This window comes from Lepidothrix coronata, unplaced genomic scaffold (assembly GCF_001604755.1).
Source record: "Lepidothrix coronata isolate B3197 unplaced genomic scaffold, Lepidothrix_coronata-1.0 Scaffold0, whole genome shotgun sequence".
NCBI lineage: Eukaryota > Metazoa > Chordata > Aves > Passeriformes > Pipridae > Lepidothrix > Lepidothrix coronata.
In genome coordinates, this window is record NW_016690180.1 from 10,062,613 (window position 1) to 10,085,490 (window position 22,878).

Genomic DNA, 22,878 nt, shown 5'->3' on the forward strand with positions numbered 1-22,878 from the left:
GAGAAGCTAGGTCACTTCCTTCCCCCGATAAAAACCAGCTCTGATAGGTATGGGAAGAATCAATTGCTCTATTTGATGTTGTCCCAAGGTTTGGCTTTCCAGGAGATAAGGTATCTCCACAGCTGGACAGACAAGCTGAAATCAGTACTAGCCACTGTGTGACTAACTTATTAGACCTTCCTGGGGTTGTTTATCACAAGTTAAGAATTTGAAAAACTTCTGCCAGGAAGAGAAGGCGTTTCAGGCAACAGTTGATAAAAGATCTAATGGAAAGCACCAATAAACTGCCCATGAAATTCTTGCAAGAAAGCGTCAGTCAAGAAAATATTCAGAGGATGGCTGCCAAGACCCAGCCTGCAAAAAGATCTTGTTTTTAAGAAGAAACAGAAGAGAAGCACTTTCAGAGAATTAACTTCAGAAACAGAAAAAAGAAAAGTTGAAGTGATATGTGCTCACAGATAAATCCAGCCTGGAAGGAGAGGTATCCAACAGAGGTCTTTGCTCAAGTAACCGATCATATTCATAAAAAGAAAAGCTGACTAATGATCTGATCTTCAAGTAAAAGGGCATTTCATATTTGAGAGTTTAGGAAATTCTATCCACAGTAAACCTTCATGGAGACATTTTGCTGTTCAAATTGAGTTTTACAGACTTACATTCTAAGAAGCAGCCTTTAAGCATTTGATAATTATTAGCCCAGACAGCTTCGGTGTCCACACTTTTTAAACTCATGCTCTCATGGCAGCTCCAAAATGTTGCCAAATAGTTGAAAAGAAGAGAAAAATCCACTACTAATCTTAAAGATAAACAAATCACATTGAAACAGTGAACAATGAAAAGTCAAAATATTTTGTTGCAAAAGAAGAGGCAAAGAAGTTTCAAAATATAGAGATGACCTGGAGGTCACAAAAATATTTTTGGGAAAACATTCTTGAGTGAATGATGCTCCTGACACCATTTATGTAGAATTAGATGAACAACCTGCTTTTTTAACAAGCAGAGCAGAACACAGTTTGTCCACTAATCCAGTCTGATAAGTACAAAGTGAATAAAGATCTATGTAAATATGCAGCGCTGAGAAAACAATATGCCGAACATGGGTCTTGCATGGGTCTTACTCTGCCAAAGACTAAAAATATTAACAAGACAGAGGCCTTGCAAAACAGCTCAAGAAAGGCAAAAGGGAAGATTATGTATAAAAAACTTCACAAGTTATTCATACAGAACTTACCATCACAAGAAGTGATGACATAAAGAGCATCCCATGCACCTGTACATTTACCATTCATACACAGTTTTACACTGAATAGCAATGGTCATGGATAATTGCCCAAAGTACATAATATCTACAATTTCTTAAACATACATTCTTGGAAAGCTGAAATCTCTCACAGGATTGCCTTGCCTTGCATTTGAGCAACACACCATTCAAATGGGCCAGTGTTCCACAGTCTCCCGCCCTATCAATTACCAAGCACCACTGAAAAAACTCTACTGTTTAGTCTGCTGAAATACATTTTTAAAAAATGTAAATATAAAGACAGGCAATTCTGCCTGTACTCAAGCATGTCCCTCAGTGGCTATGCCCCTCTTCTCATGCACATGGCTGAGCATTAGGGTTTACATTATGTTTGACCTCTCACCTAAACCATACTAATAAATAGCTCTTCATTATAACACAGCACTAAAACTTTAAGAAGCCTGTATTCATATAAAACTGTTTCAAATGTCCTCACATGAACCTAAATCTTAATGCTTAATGAGCCTTGGGGCCCGTCTCTCAAAACTGGAGACATGCCAAATTCACAATGCTGATAATGTTTTGGCTTTACAACACAGAGCCTTAAAACCGCAGAAGAACACCAATTCCTTCTCACCTCAAGGCATGGGTCACATCCAACACTTCAAATATGCCTATGAAACTCAAATACCTTCTTAGTTTCCAGGAATAGGAAAGTCAAGCAAAACAGTAATTATTAAGCACGAGGGCATCCACTAACTTCTCCGCTGTACACTACACAGCCAAGTGCTGAACTGATGCCAGGCCCATGCCACTGACAGACAAGTAGAATGACATATCTGAAAAATCCTACAAAGATGACTATTTGTTTTCCCCTACCAGGTGACATAAGTGACATTAACTTGCAAGAAAAACTGAAACACCATATATACAGTGAAGGCTGCTCTCCATACCTCTAAGTATCACTGACTCAGAACACAAAAGATTTATCATTCCACAGTATTACACTAGTACTGATCTGGCACATATCCAGTCCTTGCTGAAAACAGCATTCATGTCAGCCCAAGGCTTCATCAGATGCACTAGATGATGCACTTCTAAAGAAACTGCTCTGTGAGGAAAAGCAGCTCATTCATCACCAGTGACAGGAAGAACACAAGCTAAGGGAATTTCTTATTTACAGAAGAATATTATTCTTATGACAGAGTAAATGATAAATTCCATTAGGTAATTCTTGATCACAATCACTTTCAGCTCACTCAGATTTATAGTCATACTTCACATTTTCTTTAAATACTAATAAAATAATCTATGTGCATGACTAACTTCTCACCTTCTTTTTTTATTTAAAAGTCAAACCTAAAAACTTTCTTGTACTTTTTAAGAGCATATATTCCTAATGTGAACAGCTGAAGAGAACTGCCTTTCCTATATATTGTCCTACATGGGAAAAGGTGTAAACCTTTTTCCTTAGTTTACTGTACATACCCAATTTTACCATGTTTACTTAAAAGCAGTAAAATATCTTTGTATCTGCTCTTTCAAAAAAGTTATCAGTCAGAGAGTCCCAGTTACAAAGAATAAGCATAGTTTCTGCACATCTTACTAAGCTACATAACACCATGTGCTAATATACAAAATAAGTGTCTCTAAGAAACAAAGAAAAGTTTGGGAAAGTGCTCATAAGTTGGTATCCAGTGCTGCATATGAAAGTGACATCCATCTTTAACCACCTACTGTTGGTCCTCTTTCACTTTTATATGTTTATGCCATTACTTCTCAAAGTACGCAGTTAAATATTTGTTAGAATTTTCATGCTTGCGAAAAATCGAAGATTTATTATGCCTGCATGTACTGCTATAAATTGATTTTCATACATACATAAACCAGACATGCAGCTAAACTGTTCTACATACAGAATCCAAGGTGTTACACACAGTCAAGATGCTGCTGGACTCCACTGCAAAGCCAAATAATTTCTGCTAGTACCAAAACTGGAGTCAGTTTGAGTTCGTTGTTTAAGGTCTTTTGCCCAGGATCCATATCCCAATTGCTGTTGTTGTTATTCATCTTTATGGTCTGGTCCTATTCCTGACATAAGAATCTCATTACCACTAATAGAAACTTTCAGGGTGGCAGGACTGCTAGATTCCAGAGAAAGCTTGAGAGAAAATACCATCCAAATTCCGTGTCAGAAGTTCTTACAGATATATTGGATACATATATATATCCCCCTTGGATAGTAATATCAAAGCAAGTCATTAACTCAGATTTTTGAAGTGACATCCCTACAGAGACCTCTCTTAACTGCTGAATGCCCAATATGAAGGAAGGAATCCTGCAGCAGCAGAGCTGGACAAGGGGAGGTGGGCAGCTAGAAGAAGGGGAAAACCTTAAAAATGCACGTACAAGGATACTGGAACAGTAATAACTTAACAATCGGGCAAATCTGCAGGAAGATGTAAGATTTTTTTTTTTTTAATAGTTTTTAAACTTAGTAATAGTGCATAGTTAGAAATAAAAGCAACTTCAACTTCCCTATCTGCTGTTTCAAAAAACCCAACAGAACCACTCAAACCAGCAGGCCAGGTAGATAGAGGCAACATATGCTTTTTCTTTTGCAATTAACCTTCATTCAGATGCCTGAGTCCATAGAATAGGAACACCTAAGCATTGCAACAACCAGATCTAATTTATTCCTGATTAGTCCTCTAGCTTCTTATATCTGGGTCAAACCTAAATGTTAAAGCTATGTAACAAGGGAAAAAAAAAAAAAGAATTGAACATGTGCTGGAGTAGAAATTGGGGATGAAATTTCCAGTGATATTTCCTGCTACTGGTGTTGTATTACTGCATCGTGTAGCTTTCCACCATGACCCCTTTTGCCCATCCATGCAGAAACATAGGCAGGAAACTCCTCAATTTTTGCACATAAGAAGATAATACACAAAGCAAGAACAGAGCAAGAAGTGCCTCCCCCTCACTGTGATGCTCCTTGCTGAAATCACAATCTGCATTGATGGTCAGACAGCTATGCTAAAAAACTATGAAGTCATTTCAGACAAACAGAAGTCGTAGTCACTGGCTTCTCAGCACAGCTGGGTGAACAATTAGAGCCGGCACTGTCTGGGCAACTATACAAGTGGGCTTTTAAATAGCCAGAAAGAAGAAAGGGCTTGTGTTGCTCTCATCAGTTGACTTGTTGCTTTACGGCATTCTGCACTATTTAAGTATGCTCCTCAGCTCCTCAGTTGAATGCATGTCATATATATGACTATATATATGACTATGTAATAATAGTGGTCTAGTGGTTAGGGTGCAGGACTCTCACCGCTGCGACCCGGGTTCAATTCCCAGCCCCCCGGGCAGATGGAGCTCGTCAGCCTTGTAAGGCAATCCATCTAAGAGAAGGTCACTCTAAACAAACCTACGTCCTGGGGACCTCACTGCCACTGTCCAAGCTTGCTTGGCCCCGGCAGATGAACCTCAGGATTAAAGGGTGGGCTCAGTTCAGCGCACGCTGTGTCTCACCTAAAAATCCACTGCGCAGGCTCGAAGGGTTAATGACCTTTCCCAAATCTTCGCTCGCGAAGACCGGCCATTATTATATATATGACTATACAGTGTTATAGTGAGGCCAGATTGAGGTGCCAGCCACAGCATAACCACTACAAGAGAGCCAGGTGCGAGGCTTGTGGTTGCCTGTGGCAAGCATACGCATCCAGGACTGCTCCGCTAGTCAGGATGGTGGCCCACAACACATTCATCCCAACAGTCTGAGCTTTTGGCATTACACAGTTGTATTCGTTTTCATTTATTAAAATATATGGATTGTTGCCAGATGTGAATGAATCATTTATAATCAGTGTAGTGATGTCTGCTTGAGTCTGTAAGCTGTGTAGGACATAGAGATTGGGATCAATTGGAGGGGGGCCTGGTATTACTGTGCATAAGGCTCCAACAACCCTGCTATAGACAGAGATGGAGATTCTCCCTGTGCCATTTCACACATGAACCAGTGAGGAGCACACTTTTATTGCTGGTGCCACGGTTTGTCAATTATCAGAAATCCAAACTTGAAGGCCAAACTGATAGCTCTCTGGTTGATGCTCTGTAGCCTAATACAGTTCTACTCACTAACCACAGCTCACCAACAAAGAGTGGGATACAATGCAAACATCACGGCCTCTCAGATTTGAGGAGATAGATCCCTTCAGGCTGATTTGCACTGATCCACAGGTGGTAAATGAGGACGAGCAATTTGCCCAATATCACAGAACAATTTAGTAGTATAACCAAGTGTTGTCCCCTGACCTGCTTATTACTGGAGCTCACAACCTCCTAAGAAATACATATTTATTAGTTTCATTAGCAACACATTAGTCAGTTATGCTTTCCATCTTAAAGATTTACAGCATTTAAATCAGACTACCTCTGCTTACTTGTAGATAAGATTTCAATCTAATCTTGAAATCCATATCCCTTGCTTTTCATGCAACACAATTCAACCTTAACATTTAAAGAGCACTGTGAAGTGATTCAGCACACAGCACTTCCCTTCAACACACAGAGGAGAGAGATCTTGTGCAAGAGGCAACCCTTAAATACAAAGTAAACTACATGATCCTTCTGAGTTACACAGAACCAAAACCACTCCTCAGCAAAGACACGCAACTACAATCAAAATAATCATATAATTTTGTTTATATTTTTTTCCCCTTTAACACCTAAAGTTCAAGCTGTCTGATTAATGACACTAGTGAGATATACAACAGTGTTTACACAAGAAGGTTTCAAATCTATGGTAAGCTACCTAGAGTTGAGTTACAGGATATTAGCTCAACTCTACTGCTGGAAACAGTTTCCAAGTTCAGTACCTTTCATAGTATAGAACTTATCCAATAGCTGCAATGGTCCAGCTAAATGTCTCAGAAGATCTCCCTTATGAATTTCAATATGAATTCAGCTCTGCACAAGCTTCATCCTTCTGGTGTGCAAAGACAGCTTTTATCAACTTCAGTGACAACTATGCATATCCAGGGAAAGAAACCAGTCCATACAGGTGATTCAGACCAGCAGATTCTCCCAAATGCCTGACAACCTGATTTTCAAAGGACTAAGAGCATCACGGCACATTTCCAAATTGCTCTTAAAAGTCACCAGTTTTGGCATCTAAGCCTATAACATGGTTTTGGAAGACTCTGCCTAAAACCTCACTAGTAAAACCACAGAGAGAAATATGCAAAAGCTAACTTCTGTTTCTTGTCCAAAAATTACAAAACACATCATTCAAAACACACCTTTAGGTAAAATTTAGAGGATGCCTAACCTTTCCAGAAACTATAAAAGCAGCTGTGTATTGATGGCATTCAGATGGCTAACTCCTGACAGCATTCAGATTTGGAGTTGGTCCAAAACACCTCACTGTAGCAGAGACATCTGCAGGCAGGTGTGGAACATTATTTGCCAATCCGTGGTTACAATCTTTTAATAAAAGAAAACCAAAAAGCAAACAAATTTTTCTTTACATAACTCAGCTAAGGAGCTGGGGTGGAATGAGGGAAGCACTTCACAAAACCTGTATTCTTTAAGCCACATTTCAGTCCTCACCATAACAACAGCTTTGGCATTGATATGATAGTGCAGTGTGCACAATGTTAAAACTCTCAAAAGGAAACCAACAATTGGACATAGTCATGATTATATTCAAGGCTCAAAACTGTAAGGGTTACTTACTCACACAGAAGAATGCCATTTTCTAATCCGGAACGAAAATCTTTCTCACCAAAACTTCTGCCTGTTACTTGCTGCAAAAGAGTAGGGGGAAACAAAAGTGTGACATCTATTAGAAAGTGAGCTTTACAAGAACAATTCATAATATTCAGTTAAAGCACCTGCCGCATAAGGAACATCTGAGCTTTACAAGCCTTGCTAAAGGACTAAGTCATGCCCATTTCTCCTTCCCATTTCATCAAGCTATTTAACATATAGAACAAAGTATTCGCTGTGGCCAGTGCAATTACAGATTATAACAGAACTGTTTTCCAGAAGTAAAAACCAAAAATGGCAAACCAAAAACTACAACGCAGTCTTCAGAATATTTTAAAAATTTTATTTCATAGTGCTTTGAATTTTAAAACTACTGTATTTAGACAAACTACGTATTTTTATGACTTTTTTTTTTTTTGCTCCACATTAAAAATTTTGTACCGGGATTGAACTTTGGTCCTTAACCTATCATCTTTATAGAATAAGCAAAGGCAATTGGAAGCACTGGTATGACCCTTCAGACACATGCCTCAATACTCCTGGTCATATTAAACGATAATACACATCAGCAGGTCAACTATGAGCGTGAATACAACCTCAGTGGAAGCTAAGGTTTAGGCACCTTCTCACAGTCCCGTCATGGACGCTTAGACCAGGAGGTACATTCTGCATCACAGGCTCTTAGACCAGTTTGTGCTGCTCAGGGATGGACCATCTTGAAACCTTTTAGGAACCTCAATCTCACCTAAGGTGCCAGATGCTACAAGCATGACTGAACCCCCATTTATGACTCACTACCATGTTGACAATGGCTTGCCATTCATCCTCATATCATTCTCAACAGATGACGTGTTCAGTTAAAAGAACACTTTTTATTACCACCACGAAGGATATAAAAATAGTTGCTATGTTTAGAGAGCACTGAAAAGAAACAATACAAAGCAAAAAAAGTTTTTAATTGTCCTCCCGGAGGTCTTCTCTTTCCCCCGCCAAAACATTTACCGGATACTTATAGAGTTCTCATGGCTTGCATCCAATCTTTCAGTAAGACGCTTGCTCTGGGCGTTGCTTCCGCCATAGAGAATAGTGACTTGGGGACATATCTGTCCTTACGTCCCTGTTTTCTCCTTGCTGTTACATTCAGATATAAGACCCTTCCCTTCCCAGTTTCCTGTCATAAAGACAGCAATTTATAAAAACTGACAAGTTTGGCACTTTCCCACGGGATTAGCAAATGCAACAGCTTCAGAAATGTTGGTTATAGCTATGCAGTGTTAGACAGAGAATAACACTTTTTTTTAATTGAAATGCAAATGCAAAGCCTAAAACCTAATACTCCACTAAATTATAAACATATAGTTTCGTTCAATGTAAAGGAACTTCTCCAGCAACCTGGCATGACAGTGCACAAACTTGAAATCCCCATACCCTGAAAAGTGTATCATAAGCGCATCAGCTGACAGTCATGTCTTGTGCAAACACATGAATTAGAACAAGGTACTGTGTTGCCTTCATACCTCTGAAGAAACCACATGTAACTTGCCAGTAGTAAATGATCTCTAATAATTAAAACTATATCTAATCATAGTAAATCATCTCTAGTCTTGATCTGCTGAGACAGATGGAAATTATGACAATAAAACCATTAGTATTTGGGATGGATGACAGGCAGAGCATATCAAAACTGACTTCTGTTTCATCCATAAAAAAAGGAGTACAGAAAAACAAGTACAGAAAGGAGTAGGAAGAGCTAGTTTGTAAGAGCTTGACTCTAAGTGGCTTTTTCATCTATGCAGAAAAAAAATTAAAGAAAAAATACAGTCATCTTATTTCACTGCTCAACACCAAATGTTCCAGCTATGGAAATGTCTTCTTAGGCATTTTTTGAAGACCCTTATTTAGCAGGAAGCAGTACTGAAACTGTTACCACAATTCAGGTAAGAATCTACCTGCCAAAAGCTGTCACCTGAGTATTGTTGTCATTACTGATGATGCAGGAAGGGTTCATACATAACTTCTGGCTGCACAAATAAAAGCATGACATGCAGATGCACGACTGGCACATGAATTCATCCAGCAATAGCTAAAACAGACACTGACAGGAGGTGAGGAAAGACAGGAAGGTCCAGGAACAGTGCATGTCTGTTTGAAAAGGAACTGGAAGTAAATGAGGCATGGAAAGGTTTATGCCTGTTCTAGATGATCCAGCTGCAGAGGGAAAACATTAATCAGCTACAAGTCTCCTGATATAGCCAATTAAAATGTAAAAACAGTTCAATAGAGAAAGGTTAGAAACTAAAAATAAGCATGAAGATGACATTATAAATGACAAAGATAAACTCAAAATGGGGTTGAGAGGAGCAAGAAACTGGATCCACCTTTTCCAGAGGAAATGAGAGCTCAGTTTCTTGGCATATACACACACACTGACCTCCCTCTCTGCAGGGGCAACTTTGGGCCATACCCTCATGAACAACTACTGCAGGCCCACAGGCCATCCTGCTGCACATTGCTGAGATAACCTCTGCTTAGCACACTGAGAGCAGGCAGAGAGAGCATTTAAAGGGACTGCAAGCAAAAGGATTGGCACTCTCACATTTGCAAACACAAGAGTCCCACATAGAAAGGTGCATACTTTGCCCAAACCCCTGTAAAAAGGAAAGCAGTACGTTAGCCACTGTGCCACAAAACTGCTGCACACATCACAGGACCACACTCATGTTACTAATCTAAGCAGTCATCTGTTCCTACTAGCTTATCTTCCATCTCTGGAAAAAAAAGCCTCCAGTTGGCTGGATGAAACTCTGAAAATGCTGACACAAGGACTAGAGGGTAGCATTTACAGTGCTTCTACTGAGCTTTACTGGACAAAAGGAAATTGTCCATCTCCAAACAGGTACAGAAAACTGGAAAGTGGAGGAAGAGATCTTTAGCCCATCAACTGTCATATTACAGAGAACTGGTGTTCAGAACTGAACCTGTACAAAACCAGTCATGAACAAATGCAAGGCAGTACGTATCCTGGACTGCTGCCTTCAGGAAAGGAAAAAAGAAAAGTAACACCAAACCCCAAGATATTAACTGAGAGAACATTGAGACCTGGCCTTTCTTGTAAGGCTGGGTTTCCAGACCACCACATCTTATATGTTTTGAAGACACAACTCATCTGCTACCTCACACTGTCTCCACCTCTCTGGTACAGACCAGCGCACATCGGCAGTACAGCAGGATGCAGGATACATTGAAGAGCTCCCAATCCACTTTGTAATGACAGAACACTGTCATTCTCTGCAGTGCAGGGGTACCAAAGTTAGAACGAAGTACCTTAAAGGTAAAACAAGCTGTATCCTGCTAATGATTACTAGAAAAGCCTCCCACATCTTCAACAAATTCTATAAAGCTGAAAAGAAAAAAAAATGCATTGTCATGTCATACTGTAAATTAAGAATAGACAACAGAAGCAAAACAGCATAATTTATAATTGCGTGCTTCATTAATGTGAGGAGGAGTTGTTTTTATTTATCATCTGGATGTTATTTTCTTCTCCGTAAAAAGCTGCAAGTATTGCAACCAGGGCAATTATTTGAGTGTCAGATGCATTTCTCAGTTTCCCTGCCACTTAACAACAGAAAATGAACCTAAAATGAGTAATAGAAGTTTTTCATGGCAACAACTTTAATACGTATTTGCACACAGTAAGGCTTCTTATATACGGTATTATTGCTGATTAACTCCTTTGTTCTTTGCAGTTACACGTGCCACTAAATTTATGCCATCAAGGATGGCTGTCATCCAGCCTCTAACCAGTGCCATATTACACAACTTTATTTTCACAAAGCTTCGGTTTACATTGTTTTCCTTGCATTTTATATTGCTGGTGGTGCTTCCTGAGATGGAGCTTGCAAAGCCTCTCCTGTCAAAACAGCTTAGGGGTATGAAAAAGAAAAGGTGACAAATTACCGAGCAGATGCTGGCCTCAGGTGAAATTTATCTCGGCCAACAAGATATAAGTAGTTGAATAAACACTAGGTCATCAGGGACAACACAGTGAAAATAGCTTCATTTTCTACGTGCACATCTGAAAATGGCATGTTATGCAGAGAAAAAAATTAGAGACACAGCAAAGAGAGGTCTTTGTTCCTCATTATGCCTTTTGGAGAGCTTGTGAAGCATGACAGTAAAGAGAGAAAGATTTTCAAAAAGTTTCGTAGGCTGGCTATTTCTTTGTATCTGGGCATGCTGCTTTTCTATTTTGCACAACCATTATTTCCCTCTACATAATTTTTTACTTAAATTAAAAAAGCCAGCCCTGCTACTTAACTAGGGAGCTATAAAAGTAAGGCTTAAATTGTAATAATAACAGGTATGTAAATAGAAAGCATTGAACTGTATAAGCATCAGGGAACACAAATGACCAAAAGAAGCATGACAGCTTTTAGGACATCAGGATTTGGCTCCTCTAGAGCAATGAATTCCTACTTCCCCATTTCTGAGACATAATCTGAGCTAATAACATGAACATGCAAGTTAAATTCCATTTTTACATAACAGAGGCAAGAGATTTCTGTACTAAACAACCCTGACCAGTTAAAGTCAGCTTCATATTTGCAGCCCAGAATTGTACAACATTAGTGGGGTCAATGGGACTTGGAGATCCTTCACCAGCTTCTGGTTCAGCCATGTACTGATCACACAATGTCTCTGTCTGCAAAAGGGGACACAACATCTAGGTAGGAGTTCCCTCTCTCTTACAGAGGGATTCAAATTAGCTAAAATCATAGCAATACAAGCCAGTCTTTAACAGCTTTATTACACATATTAGGAAGCTGGTTGACTTAGTACAGAGAAACTTGAAGATTGCATGAATGGAGCTATCCAGAAGCAACAAACAACACGTCTAAGCATACCTGTCTTCCAGGAAAGCTGAATGATGACAAGCACTCTGCACAAAGCCTTCCAAGACTTTATAGTACTGAGGTAATTCATTATTGAAATCAATAAAAGTGCAAACAAGTATCTGTAGTGTGTAATTCTATTTTCAAGGACAAAACCAGTATGAGCTCTGAATGACTAATGTGGCCAGCAATGAATCATCTGAAATTCTGTGGTATGGAACTTGAAAAATTAAAGAATGTATGGGAGGATGTGGGGCAATTTCCCACTTGGGTAGCAAGATTAATCTGCAAAGAAAACACTTAACATTATTTATTTTTAGATCTTTCACTTCCTGGTCACTTAGGTTTAACTGCAATTTGCAAACTACCTGTGCTGAAGTTCCTTTTGTTCTTTTCCTCTGACTGTTCACCCTCATATTATTCTTTAATGAGACAGAGAGCTGACTTGCTCTTTTTACTCTTCATAGAAACTCCACTGTTTCTAGCAGCAATAGAACAAAATAGGGACAGCATATTCTCCCCCTTTTGCTTTCAATTCCTTTCTGCCACACTGCCTGTTGGGTTAGCTGACAGTTTGGTGTCCACATATAGCATGGGAAAAACATACTCACTGATACAAACATACTCCCAACCCCTTTGGTGGGCCCAATTCTAAGTCCTCACTAAAGGAATAATATATTTACTAATGGATGCTAGTCAGTGCCTTTTCCAAGAAGGGAGCAACAACTAAAATAACCACAACAGCTGGGGCTTTTTGTGATCCTTTGCATAGATTAGTGAGAGCATGATCCTGTGAATGGATACCTGTATTTAATGTGTAGACTAAAAGAAGAGATTTAGTTAGTACTCTATTTAGGAAATACAACATAAGAAATATTGAAAGAATAGTAAAACAAATGCACCACTGGACACAGGTTTCCACTCCAGGCCTCCACCATCCCTGTTCTCCTACTAAACAAGAATTTACGAAGAGAAAAGCAAGAGAGTTCCACTTATGCTCAAGACCACAAGCCAACTCTGAACTGCTACAGAGCAACACTACTCCATTGACTTAGGCCTTGAGTTTAGCAGGTCTTTGGTAAAGAGATCAACCCTGGAGCAGCTGCACTGCAGTTCTGCCTGCTGAAAGGCCAAGACATGATAGAAGACAATTGCAAGCAAACGAGGCTTATTGCTGCTGATAAGGCACATGCATCATTGTGCTCCTCCATTTTCCAGTTAACTGACCACCACAATCAGCAGCTATTCACAGAATCACAGTATATTCTGAGTTGGAAGGGACATACAAGGATCATCATGTCCAACTCTTCTGTGAATGGCCCATAAGGGAATCAAACCCACAACCTTGCTGTTATTAGCACCACGCTTTAAACAATTGAGCTAATCTGAGAGTTTTACCCTACCTAAGGCTTTAAACCTAAGTCTGGAAATGTTTTTTCCTTACTAATCCTGCCCATCACCAGAGCTTTCCACACTAAAATTCTGCACTGCTAACAGTGGTATTATACATGCAGGCTTGCCATACGTTGTTTGGATTTATGATCTTGCCGAGCTGTGCACGTTTCTGCCAGGACATCTGGTAGTATAATCCCGTTTGGCTGGCAAGCTGCTAAAGAGTGTTAAAATTTCATGATAGAGTAAAACCAGCCTCCTTTTTCATCTGCCTTCCCTAATGCTGTTTGTATACATTCCCAGGTGCATTGCCAGACATTGCCGCCTTCCCCTTGGGGTGGGTGCGGCACAAAACATTTCATTCAAGGTTGAACATTTTCTGGAGAAAGAGACCAAAGAGCAGCAAGAGAACTTAAAAGCGACTTCTGTCAGACTTCTCTTGGCTGCAGCACAAGCTGTAAGCTTCACCTAGCAGAAGGTCATATGTTACATCCAATTTGTATTTGACAGTCAGTAGATTTGCGCTGCACCATTGTTTTATGGGTAACCAAGTTCTTACCTGTATTTCAAGCAGTATTATCAAAATTAAGTACCAGATGATAGACATGATAGATCACCCTAGGATAACTAGTTTCAATCAGTTGTTTAATTTAGGGTTCTTTTTATTGCTAAAAAAACCAAAAGAAACAAAAAAATCCACCCAAACTAACTTACTTCTATACTGTGGGATCCATCATCTCTTTCTTAGTTTTAATGGGAATTAAAATGGGGGCAGGGTGTAGGCTTTTGCCATAGAATTATCAGTAAAGTGTTCATCCTCCTTCTTGACTGTGGAGAAGGAGGATGAAGCATTATTTCAGGAAAATAACTTGTATTTGATAGATAACGATACACTCTTTAGCTCCATACTCTTTTATGTAAAAACAAGACCCCATGCAGACGGTCAGAGGAGCAGAAATCAGGATTAGCATGTATGACCTGAGTCCAACAAGTACAACAGACCAGAAGACAAGAATGCACCTTCTCAGTTCAAGGCCCTCATTTAATCTAGTCCTGGCTGTCTGGAGAGTCTGGCCTCTCTACATTGTCTGGACAAAGTTCCCTGTTCAGTTGTCGCTTTTACTACTACATAACCTATCCCACTTCAGGGTGAAGCAGTACATAATGGCAGTTCCTGCATCTTTGAAGGGAAGAGGAAAAGATGACTAGTAATTACTAGCTATCATGAACACCCTTTCCCAAGGTCTTATTTCCTTACCCAACCAGGCTAACAAGCAGTCTGCTCCCTGAAAAATGAAAGGCTGATAAAAGTTATTATGAATTTTCCAACCTCTTTTTGAGTGATTCCCTGGGGCTTGCCATGGACAGACAAACATCTGCACTGCTTTCTATTGTGCCTCTTCGGTTACATACAGAAAGAAAAGTGTATTCAGGGAACTAGTCTCAAAAGCAGAAATTGTTGATTTAGCCCTTATTTTTAACCTAACATGATCCTTCTTGAAGCTGGAATCAGTACTGATGGAAGGAGATAACTCAAGCAGCTCTGGCTACTGAACTCAGAGTAGCTGTCATGCCAATATATGTCTGCCTCACATTTTATCACCAAGCCAAAGATTTTTTTAGCTAAAGCCAGGAGAATTTTTTTCCTTTGTCTCAAGTTGATTACACTAGCAACTATCCAGCAGAACAGGAAACCGAGTTTCTAGCCATCTCTAAAAGAGCAAAGGATCAAAACAGACATTGTTTTATCATTTAACTCCTTTTCCTAGTTGCAGTATTCCCCAGTCTTGAAAAACTGCCCCTCCAAAATATATGCTATGTTGCATCATCTATATGTTGAAACTGAAGCATCTGCTAAAACAACCCTCTATTTTCTCTCCTCCAGCTTTAGAAAGTTTAGACAGCCCTGAATCAGAACTGTTTAAAGCTCTGACAACTAATTACAGCTGCAGAGGCAGAGCAGAACACAACGTAGGCAGCAGACTTCGTTGAACTCAATGTCGTCTCACCCTCAAAGCAATGAAGAGATCAACAGCTCTGTAGGAGGTGATGGGATCACTGCAGTATCTAGAGTTGTTAATCCCCATTACACTGCTTTAACCTATTTTGCATTAATCGCTGCATTTATATTTTACAAGACTACTGTGCTACTTCTTGGACAAGTAAGTTTTTGACACCAGTGTGTTGCTTTTTGGCAGGAACATTCATCTTGGCAACCAGCTTTAGAACTGCACACATTTAAAGCTTCACAGAGACAGGAACACAAACATACAAGATGCTCCAGTTTAGAGGCACAACAGTAGAAGCACTTCAGCCTGTCACTAACCTCTGTTAGAGAGACTACCAAAGCTCAGTACAATTACTGAACTCTTCCAATGAAAAATGTCTGCTAGGAGACATCAGCTTTCCTTTTTGAAGAAATCAGGTGTTCACTTGAGCAAATCATTACTAAATTTAACCAGCCATTTAAAGATGACACTTCGTGTCTTCAGGTCTCAGTGAAGGCTCTGAAATGCCAATGATGAGCATCAGTAGGCACCAGTCTACCTTGAAGCCTTTAAATTTAATGTCGTCAAGTTTTATCAAGGCAAGTTCATATGGAAAGTGTCCCATTTACAGTCTGTGCAATTTAAATATATATATACACATCTCTCTCTCTCTCTAAAAAAAAAAAAAATAGCTCAGCAAGGCATTTTAAGACCTGATTTTCCAGACAATAAGCCTGGAAGCCCAGAGCAAGCAAAGCAGGAAACAGTCTATGGGGAATAGAGATATGTCATACAGAAACTGCTGAAAAGCATAATTCTATGTGCTGTCAATATAGCTCTGCAAAATTATGCTCCTTTCAAATAAAATGGAGAGAGATAAAACAGAACCCTTTTGAGAGCTTCTTGGATGTTCTTTCTGAACTCTGGATCATCACCTGGCACATTCTTCAGCAGGAACAGAGCCATGTGCCACAGGTTTGCAGCCACTTGCCAAAAAACCATAGAATTACTAACACCTCTAAACAGGAAAAAATGTGCATTTCAAAAATTACAGATTGAAGAAAAACGATCCACCTTCTTGCAGAAAGAGGGCTAACCTCAATTCAGTCATAAACTCTTGAGACCTTCATTAATAACTCTTTGGAAGCAGATCTACTTTGTTCCTGCCTCTATAGAGACAGAGTTAAGGAAAAGCATTCACACTCCGAATGCTTTTCCAGCTAAGCCAGTTTTTAAATTACATTTGGCCACCAACCTTGGGTGGAGCTAGACTTATAATGCTGTCAGGGAGCAGCAAGGGCCATCTGCTCTTGAAGGGCAGTCAAGCCAGGAGAAGAAGGTGGCCCCACATAGGCTGCATCCTCACCGATGGGACACAATCACACAGGGCAGCAACTGATAGATAAAACCTGGTACTGATAACACAGTCCATCCATGGCATCAGAGCTGGCAAAGCGATGAACTGTGTCTAGGGTCTGTCCAAGGAGTCCAGTCAGGAGCTAAAAAAGACAGGGTCAGAGACAGGACTGGAAACAAGGCTACAACATGGTTCTGGAGACCATCCAGGAAACAAGGTACCTACAGCGTTCTGCTGCATGGCAACAGAAGTGGCCAGCAGGAAGGTTGGTGGAGGAGCTGCTGCTGCAGGACTGGCTGGGTATTGTTTGGTTGTTGGTGAGAAATTGTTTTCTATTGCAACTCTTTGTCTTTTTTGCATTTTATTTATCTCTCTTCGTTATTTTCCTTTTCGTTACAATGTATTATTATTCCATTTCAATTATTAAACTATTCTTATCTCAGCCCATGAGTTCTCATTTTTGCTTTTCCAATTCTCTTCCCCCAGTTTTCCTGGAGAGGGGGAGTGAGTGAGCAGCTGTGTCGTGCTTAGCTGCTAGCTGGTATTAAAACACAACACAGCCACAAAGAGAATGCTGTCATAAGGGAAGAAACAAAAACCAGAAAGTAAACAGGAATGTGTGGTGAAACAGAACAACTATTTCTTTCTAAATTATGATGACATTACAAGCAGATAGAAAGCCCACTGCAGCCTCTACTGGAGTAAACTGGTCTTCTGTTCTCCCCCACTCTACTCCATGACTCCTTTGTTCCAGATCCTGAAGGATGGGCAATAGCCCTGCAGAAGGAAATAATGGCTGCCATTAATGCTCCAGACAAGAGAAACACTGCAGAATAGCTAGAATCAACTGATGTCTTAGAGCAAGTGAACATGAAATGTTGGTAGATTTGACTGGCTATAAATAGAAAAGGAAGTACTTCTCTAAGATTTCAAAACACAGCTGACTCTTGAAAAGACACTTTAAAGAGCCGTCATCAGCTTAAACAGAACTAAGAACCTCTATTTACTTCCTCTCCTCCTCCTCCTCCTCCCAAAAATCACAATTTTCCCCAACTAAAGAATGTTTAGACCCATCTTTCAACAGATTGCTCCCATAGGAGCTAGGGATCTTGCAGTGCATAATGAGTACTAGATTATTGAAAGTCATTTTTCAGTCATCCAATTTAGATGGAATAGGGCAGTTACACATACTAACCAACAAGAGTTTTCTGCTAAATGGAATTAATAAATCAGTATGGTTGTCCCTTGCAATGATAAACATGCCACTCAAAGATCCAGAGCATCAAATCAAGAGCTATTTACAAGGTTGCCCCTGAGACAAAACCCTACAATGTTACACAGGGTAAGTTGTTGCTCTTTTCTCCCCTGCTGCTGTTGATACAGGGAGCCTTTGTTTGGAGGACACAGAAAGCAGAGGGAGAAAGGGAGAAGGATTGATGATGCATACAACAATAATAAACACTGCTCTTTTCTATTACTAGAACACCTGCTGCCTCCATCAGTTCAGGCTCATCCATTATGCAGCACACCAGCTTCAACAGCTCCAGAAGCACCAGCTCTGAACACATGACAGACCTGACCAAGGAGCAAGGCAGAGAATGAGCATCTCTCATTATCAAATCAATGAGTTGCATGGGCATTCATTCTCTGCCCTGTTTATTGGTGGGTGAAACAAGAACTAGGAGCAACTAGATTAAGTACCTTGTTCAAATATAGTCAGAGGAATAAAAGAAATTTGCCCTCAACAAAATTTATCAATTTAGCCCTATAGAAAATAAATTCCTGAAGAGAGAAGAAAACCTGACAATTACTTTAACTACTGTTACTTTTATTTTCACTCTTAACAGAAATCATGTAAGATCTAAAATGGATGGAAAGGAATGTAATTATTTCTCCATAATGCTTTAAGAGTGGAAAAGAAGACTATTAAAATATGCCTAACATTTCCAATCTAAACAATAAGAACTGCAAGTTTCAAAACACTTGCTACAGTTCTACAATTCCAAGAAATCTTTTGAGCTGGCCACTTCCCTGACACAATCAGACCTGTCCCAGTGACATTTTCACCCTTTCCAATCCAGAGTAATTCACTCATGTCACAAGGGTAACTCAAATGCTACATTAAACATGAAGCACTGGCAGGAATCAACGCTGAAAAGCATCTTTAAATATTATCAGAGTTGGATTGCAAAGCACCTTTAAGAATTAGTTGATTAATTGACAACTTTCAGCTGTCAAAATGAGAGGAAAAAGTATGCCTGACTGAAGTTCTTTATCAGCACATCAGTTTTGCATGTACCTCCTGACACTCATGTATACTGATCAGCGACCTTCTTCAAATCTGAAATTAAAAAAAATCCATGGATCTTGAAACTTGTCATTAATCATAGAACTATATAAAAAAGGGAAATAGTTTAAGTTACTTTCCTAAATTGTTTTCATATTTCACATATTATTCAGATAAAATTAAAGGCAAATAAATATCAAAAATTTCTCTGTTCCATTTAAAAAGCATATAGTACTGACAATGTTATGTGGCACTCATCAGTAATACTGAACATGCAGGCATGGAGGAGCACTGCTGTCACACAAACTGGAAAATGAACCAGAACTGTCAGAACAGGAATATCTGCCTAATCTACAAGCAAAATTATACACAAATAAACAAACAAACTCACCAAAAACAAACTAACAAAACTACACACACCCCAACTGAAAAAAATACACACTCCACACCACCACCCCCACTCAAAAAAAAAAAGCAAACCAGGTCAACAATTTATTTAAATAATACAGATATTCTGTGCATCTACCAGAAGACTCCTTTGAGAGGGAATTAACTTATAGGATTTGTATTTCTCTCCCCTTGTTTTTTAATGAGACAAGGTATCTGCATGACAGCAGGAGTTTTGTTGCTGAGTTCACGTGCTCATACAGTTTTTCCATCCTGACAGTCTGCAAGTTCACCAAAGCCATATTAAAAGCTAAGATAACCCCTGTGATGTTTTAGAAGGGAAAGATCAGGAAGAACCCAAAGCTTCTTTCTCTGGCTAAAATTAAAAGTGTCTCTTGCAATCAGCTGACTCTATTAGGTGCAAATTCTAAACCTCTCATGCTAAATATTGCCCAGCTTAGGCTGGAAGCAACAGTCACCTATAGCAAGCTACCAGGAACAGCTGTCTGACAACAACCTGTCATCTAGAATTAAGGGGAAGTGTTTAGGACTTCCCATGAGAGGGGAAAAAGAAAAGGAAAAACATAGAAAAGAAACTGACACAGGTTTATTTGCTATGAAAGCATCAGTTGACACCTCACCGAAATTTGGACAGCTTCATCTTAACAGTCAATCCGGTTTCTGAATGTTTCCTCATTTTTCACTCCATGATTAGGGGCAGATTGCTCAGCAGAATACGAAAAGGTTTATATTGAGTTGGAGAGGCCGCTGGAAACCCAGTGTTCTTTTGCCAACACTGAACTGCTGAGACATTTGTGACCACCACATGATTTAGCTATGCCAGTTCATCTATCTTAAAGTTAGATTTTCTTCTGGTATCAAGCCTACCATTGCTGATTTTGTACATGATGAGAGGCACCAGGTATCTGAGTATGAGCTGGCTCATTTTAGCCAGAACAGAAATATCAGTACACTCTCCAACCATCTGTTTTTACCATACACTGCAAAGTTGGCCAAATAATTTTAAGTCCAGTGCTTTTGTAGTGTTTTCTAGACTCTGCACTCTGATTCCACATTTTAAAAAACTGCTAGAAATTTTCTCCCAATTACTTTGAAGTAATACTTGTTTATACTTGTCATTCTCTACCTTTCAAAACATCACTGATTTTTACCCCTTAGCACTAAACCAAAGTATTTTTATGTTTAAAAAGAGAAAGTTAATTTTCCTCCTGCCTCAACAAATGGTGGGTGGCAGAGGCAAGGGAGCAGGAGGAAGAGAAGAGCAAGTAGTGCTAGATGCCTTAATTGCATCCCATAAATTTTGTTCATATCACTTTCAGATGAAGTCTGATGAATCTCTCTGCTTTCTGAAAGTTTTCACTTGGGCAAAACAAAGAGAAGACACATGAGGATAAAAATAAAGTTGCAGACAGAAAGTACTTTATGCATTAGGAGCTACATGCAAGTCCTTTTGATGCAGGTTAACTCCTACAGAAAAGCACAGCTGCTGTCTCCAAAAGTTACAAAATCCATGTTCATCCAAACTCTAGCAGAAGAGGCATCAAACACTTACTCTAATGATTTCAGTTTTATCTTGATGAGCTGACACCATATAATGTATTAGCACAAAATTATCAAGTTAAATAAACTATGTCTCAAGAGTTAATTGTATCTTCTTTCTGTCTGTCTAAAGAATCATGATATAAGGGAACAAAATTGGATGTCTGTTAATATGAAAAAAACCAGATTCAACATCAGAAAAAATAACACTGTTTTTGTATGTTTCGCATCCAAACCACAAGCCAGCAAGCACTAGAATTTTTTCCAAGACTAATAAAAGTTAAGTTACTTTGTGGTCTTTGGTTACCGGGTTAAAACCAGATACGCTGCTTTAAAACTTTTGTCTTTACGTAACAGGGTTTACAATTTAAACCAGACGGCAAACGCAAATGAACATTTAGACGTCTGATACTGCATTTTGAACACTGTTCAGCACCTTCAGCACTGAGATCTGAACTGCCTCTTGAGCCATTCTGCAAAAGCACATTTTCTCCCTGATTCAGTCATGCCATTTTCTCCCACCTCCTCTCCAGCATAACTCCATCCAATAGAACCCTTTTTGGCCACTTATTAGAGCAACTGAAGCAGGATTATCTAGAGACAAGCTTCATATTAAATGACCTTTCACATTTTAGTAGCATTCTTTTGTGCTTCAGATAGCAAGGGAAAATGGAATGGTCCTCTAAAATCAAAACCAAAGAGTGGTATCGAACAGGCAAATTCAATAACAAATATACTGACTCTTGCTACATCATCAACAGTGATGTCCTTTGCAGACCCTGTAAGTAGAAGCAGGTCACAACATCTAGATGCACAAATCTGCCATTTGTGTCTTCTATAACACTTTGCAAGATAACACTTGTAAAGCTGAGCAAAAATGTTAACCAAGGTGAAACTCAAGATCTTTTTCCAGACTTGTCCAGGGCAAGTCAAGTGATCCACATGATCACATAGCACCCATTACTCTTGTGATTTATTCTTATTAAATAAATCCCATGCAGATAATGAGGAAAACCTCAGCAAATAGAAAGATCAGAAATTCAAGCTGATGCATGTAGATGAGCTGTCACAATACTGTGCTGAGGAGATGAACCTAAAACTGAAAATGCAAAGCTTATTTCAGCCTGTTCCTAATGCTAGCTCATGACCCCTTTACCTTCACTGACATTGTCATCCTCTTGAAACCCCTCTGGTTTGCTGCTGCCATGCATGTACCATTTTTGATAATTTCACTCTTGCTATTACAGTCGCAATAACACTGGCTCTAGTTTATCCAGTTTTCTACACTAAGAATAGAAAATAAATATTTCCACTCAGGAGAGGAAACTAATGTCTAGTTAAATATCCCTCGAGCTTCCACTTTGGTTTCTTGTTAATTTTAAGTTAGGCATGTGGTATTTGATCCCAAGGTAATAACAACCATCCCAGCTTCTATTAATGCTACTGAAAACTAAGCCGTTCAGTTCTCAACAGAGAACTGTGTCTTAACCAGTTTAGCTATCTGGAGATCATTCCTGTAGCAGAGTTAGAGAAGGTGCTACCGTCTGCAGCTAGTAACTCCCACGCGGAGCAAGAAGGCTGAGATTTGCTATTTCTTTCAAGTGCCCTAAAATAAACAAACCCTTTTTTCCTTCCCCTTGTAGTAACAGGAGTGACCAGATGGGAAAAATCAAACAAAGGTTTTCCTGATTATATCCATTTCATTATAAACAGCTGGTTTTCTCAAAGTCATTGCTAGATCTTACACAGTTTCTTGATGGCCTTAAGCACAAAAGTTTACCAATAACCATTTTTATATCTATCTACATAAAAGGCTTTTAAGTCTTCATATTGTTGGTTTGCATTCATTCAACAGTTAAATACAACTAACAATTTAACAGACAAGATGATCTCTCCAAGTAACACATTTTACAGGTTTTATCAGTTTGCAAATTCACAGAGCAGCCTCTCAGGGACCAACACTTACATGTCTCACAATCAAAACAAAACATCTACAGCCCTCA

The 22,878-nt window shown here is 39.3% G+C and overlaps 1 protein-coding gene across 2 annotated transcripts in view; it reads right to left on the bottom strand.

Moving 5' to 3' along the window:
* The window catches only part of LIMCH1 (LIM and calponin homology domains 1), a 179,077-nt gene that overhangs the window by 106,458 nt on the left and 49,741 nt on the right, over positions 1-22,878 (bottom strand). The window contains exon 2 of one of the 2 annotated variants that reach the window (XM_017833120.1): positions 6,977-7,047. In XM_017833120.1, coding sequence (XP_017688609.1) covers positions 6,977-7,047 — 71 coding nt within the window. Of the gene's footprint in view, positions 1-6,976; positions 7,048-22,878 lie in introns of those variants that run through there. The other variant, XM_017833205.1, reaches the window with a different exon arrangement.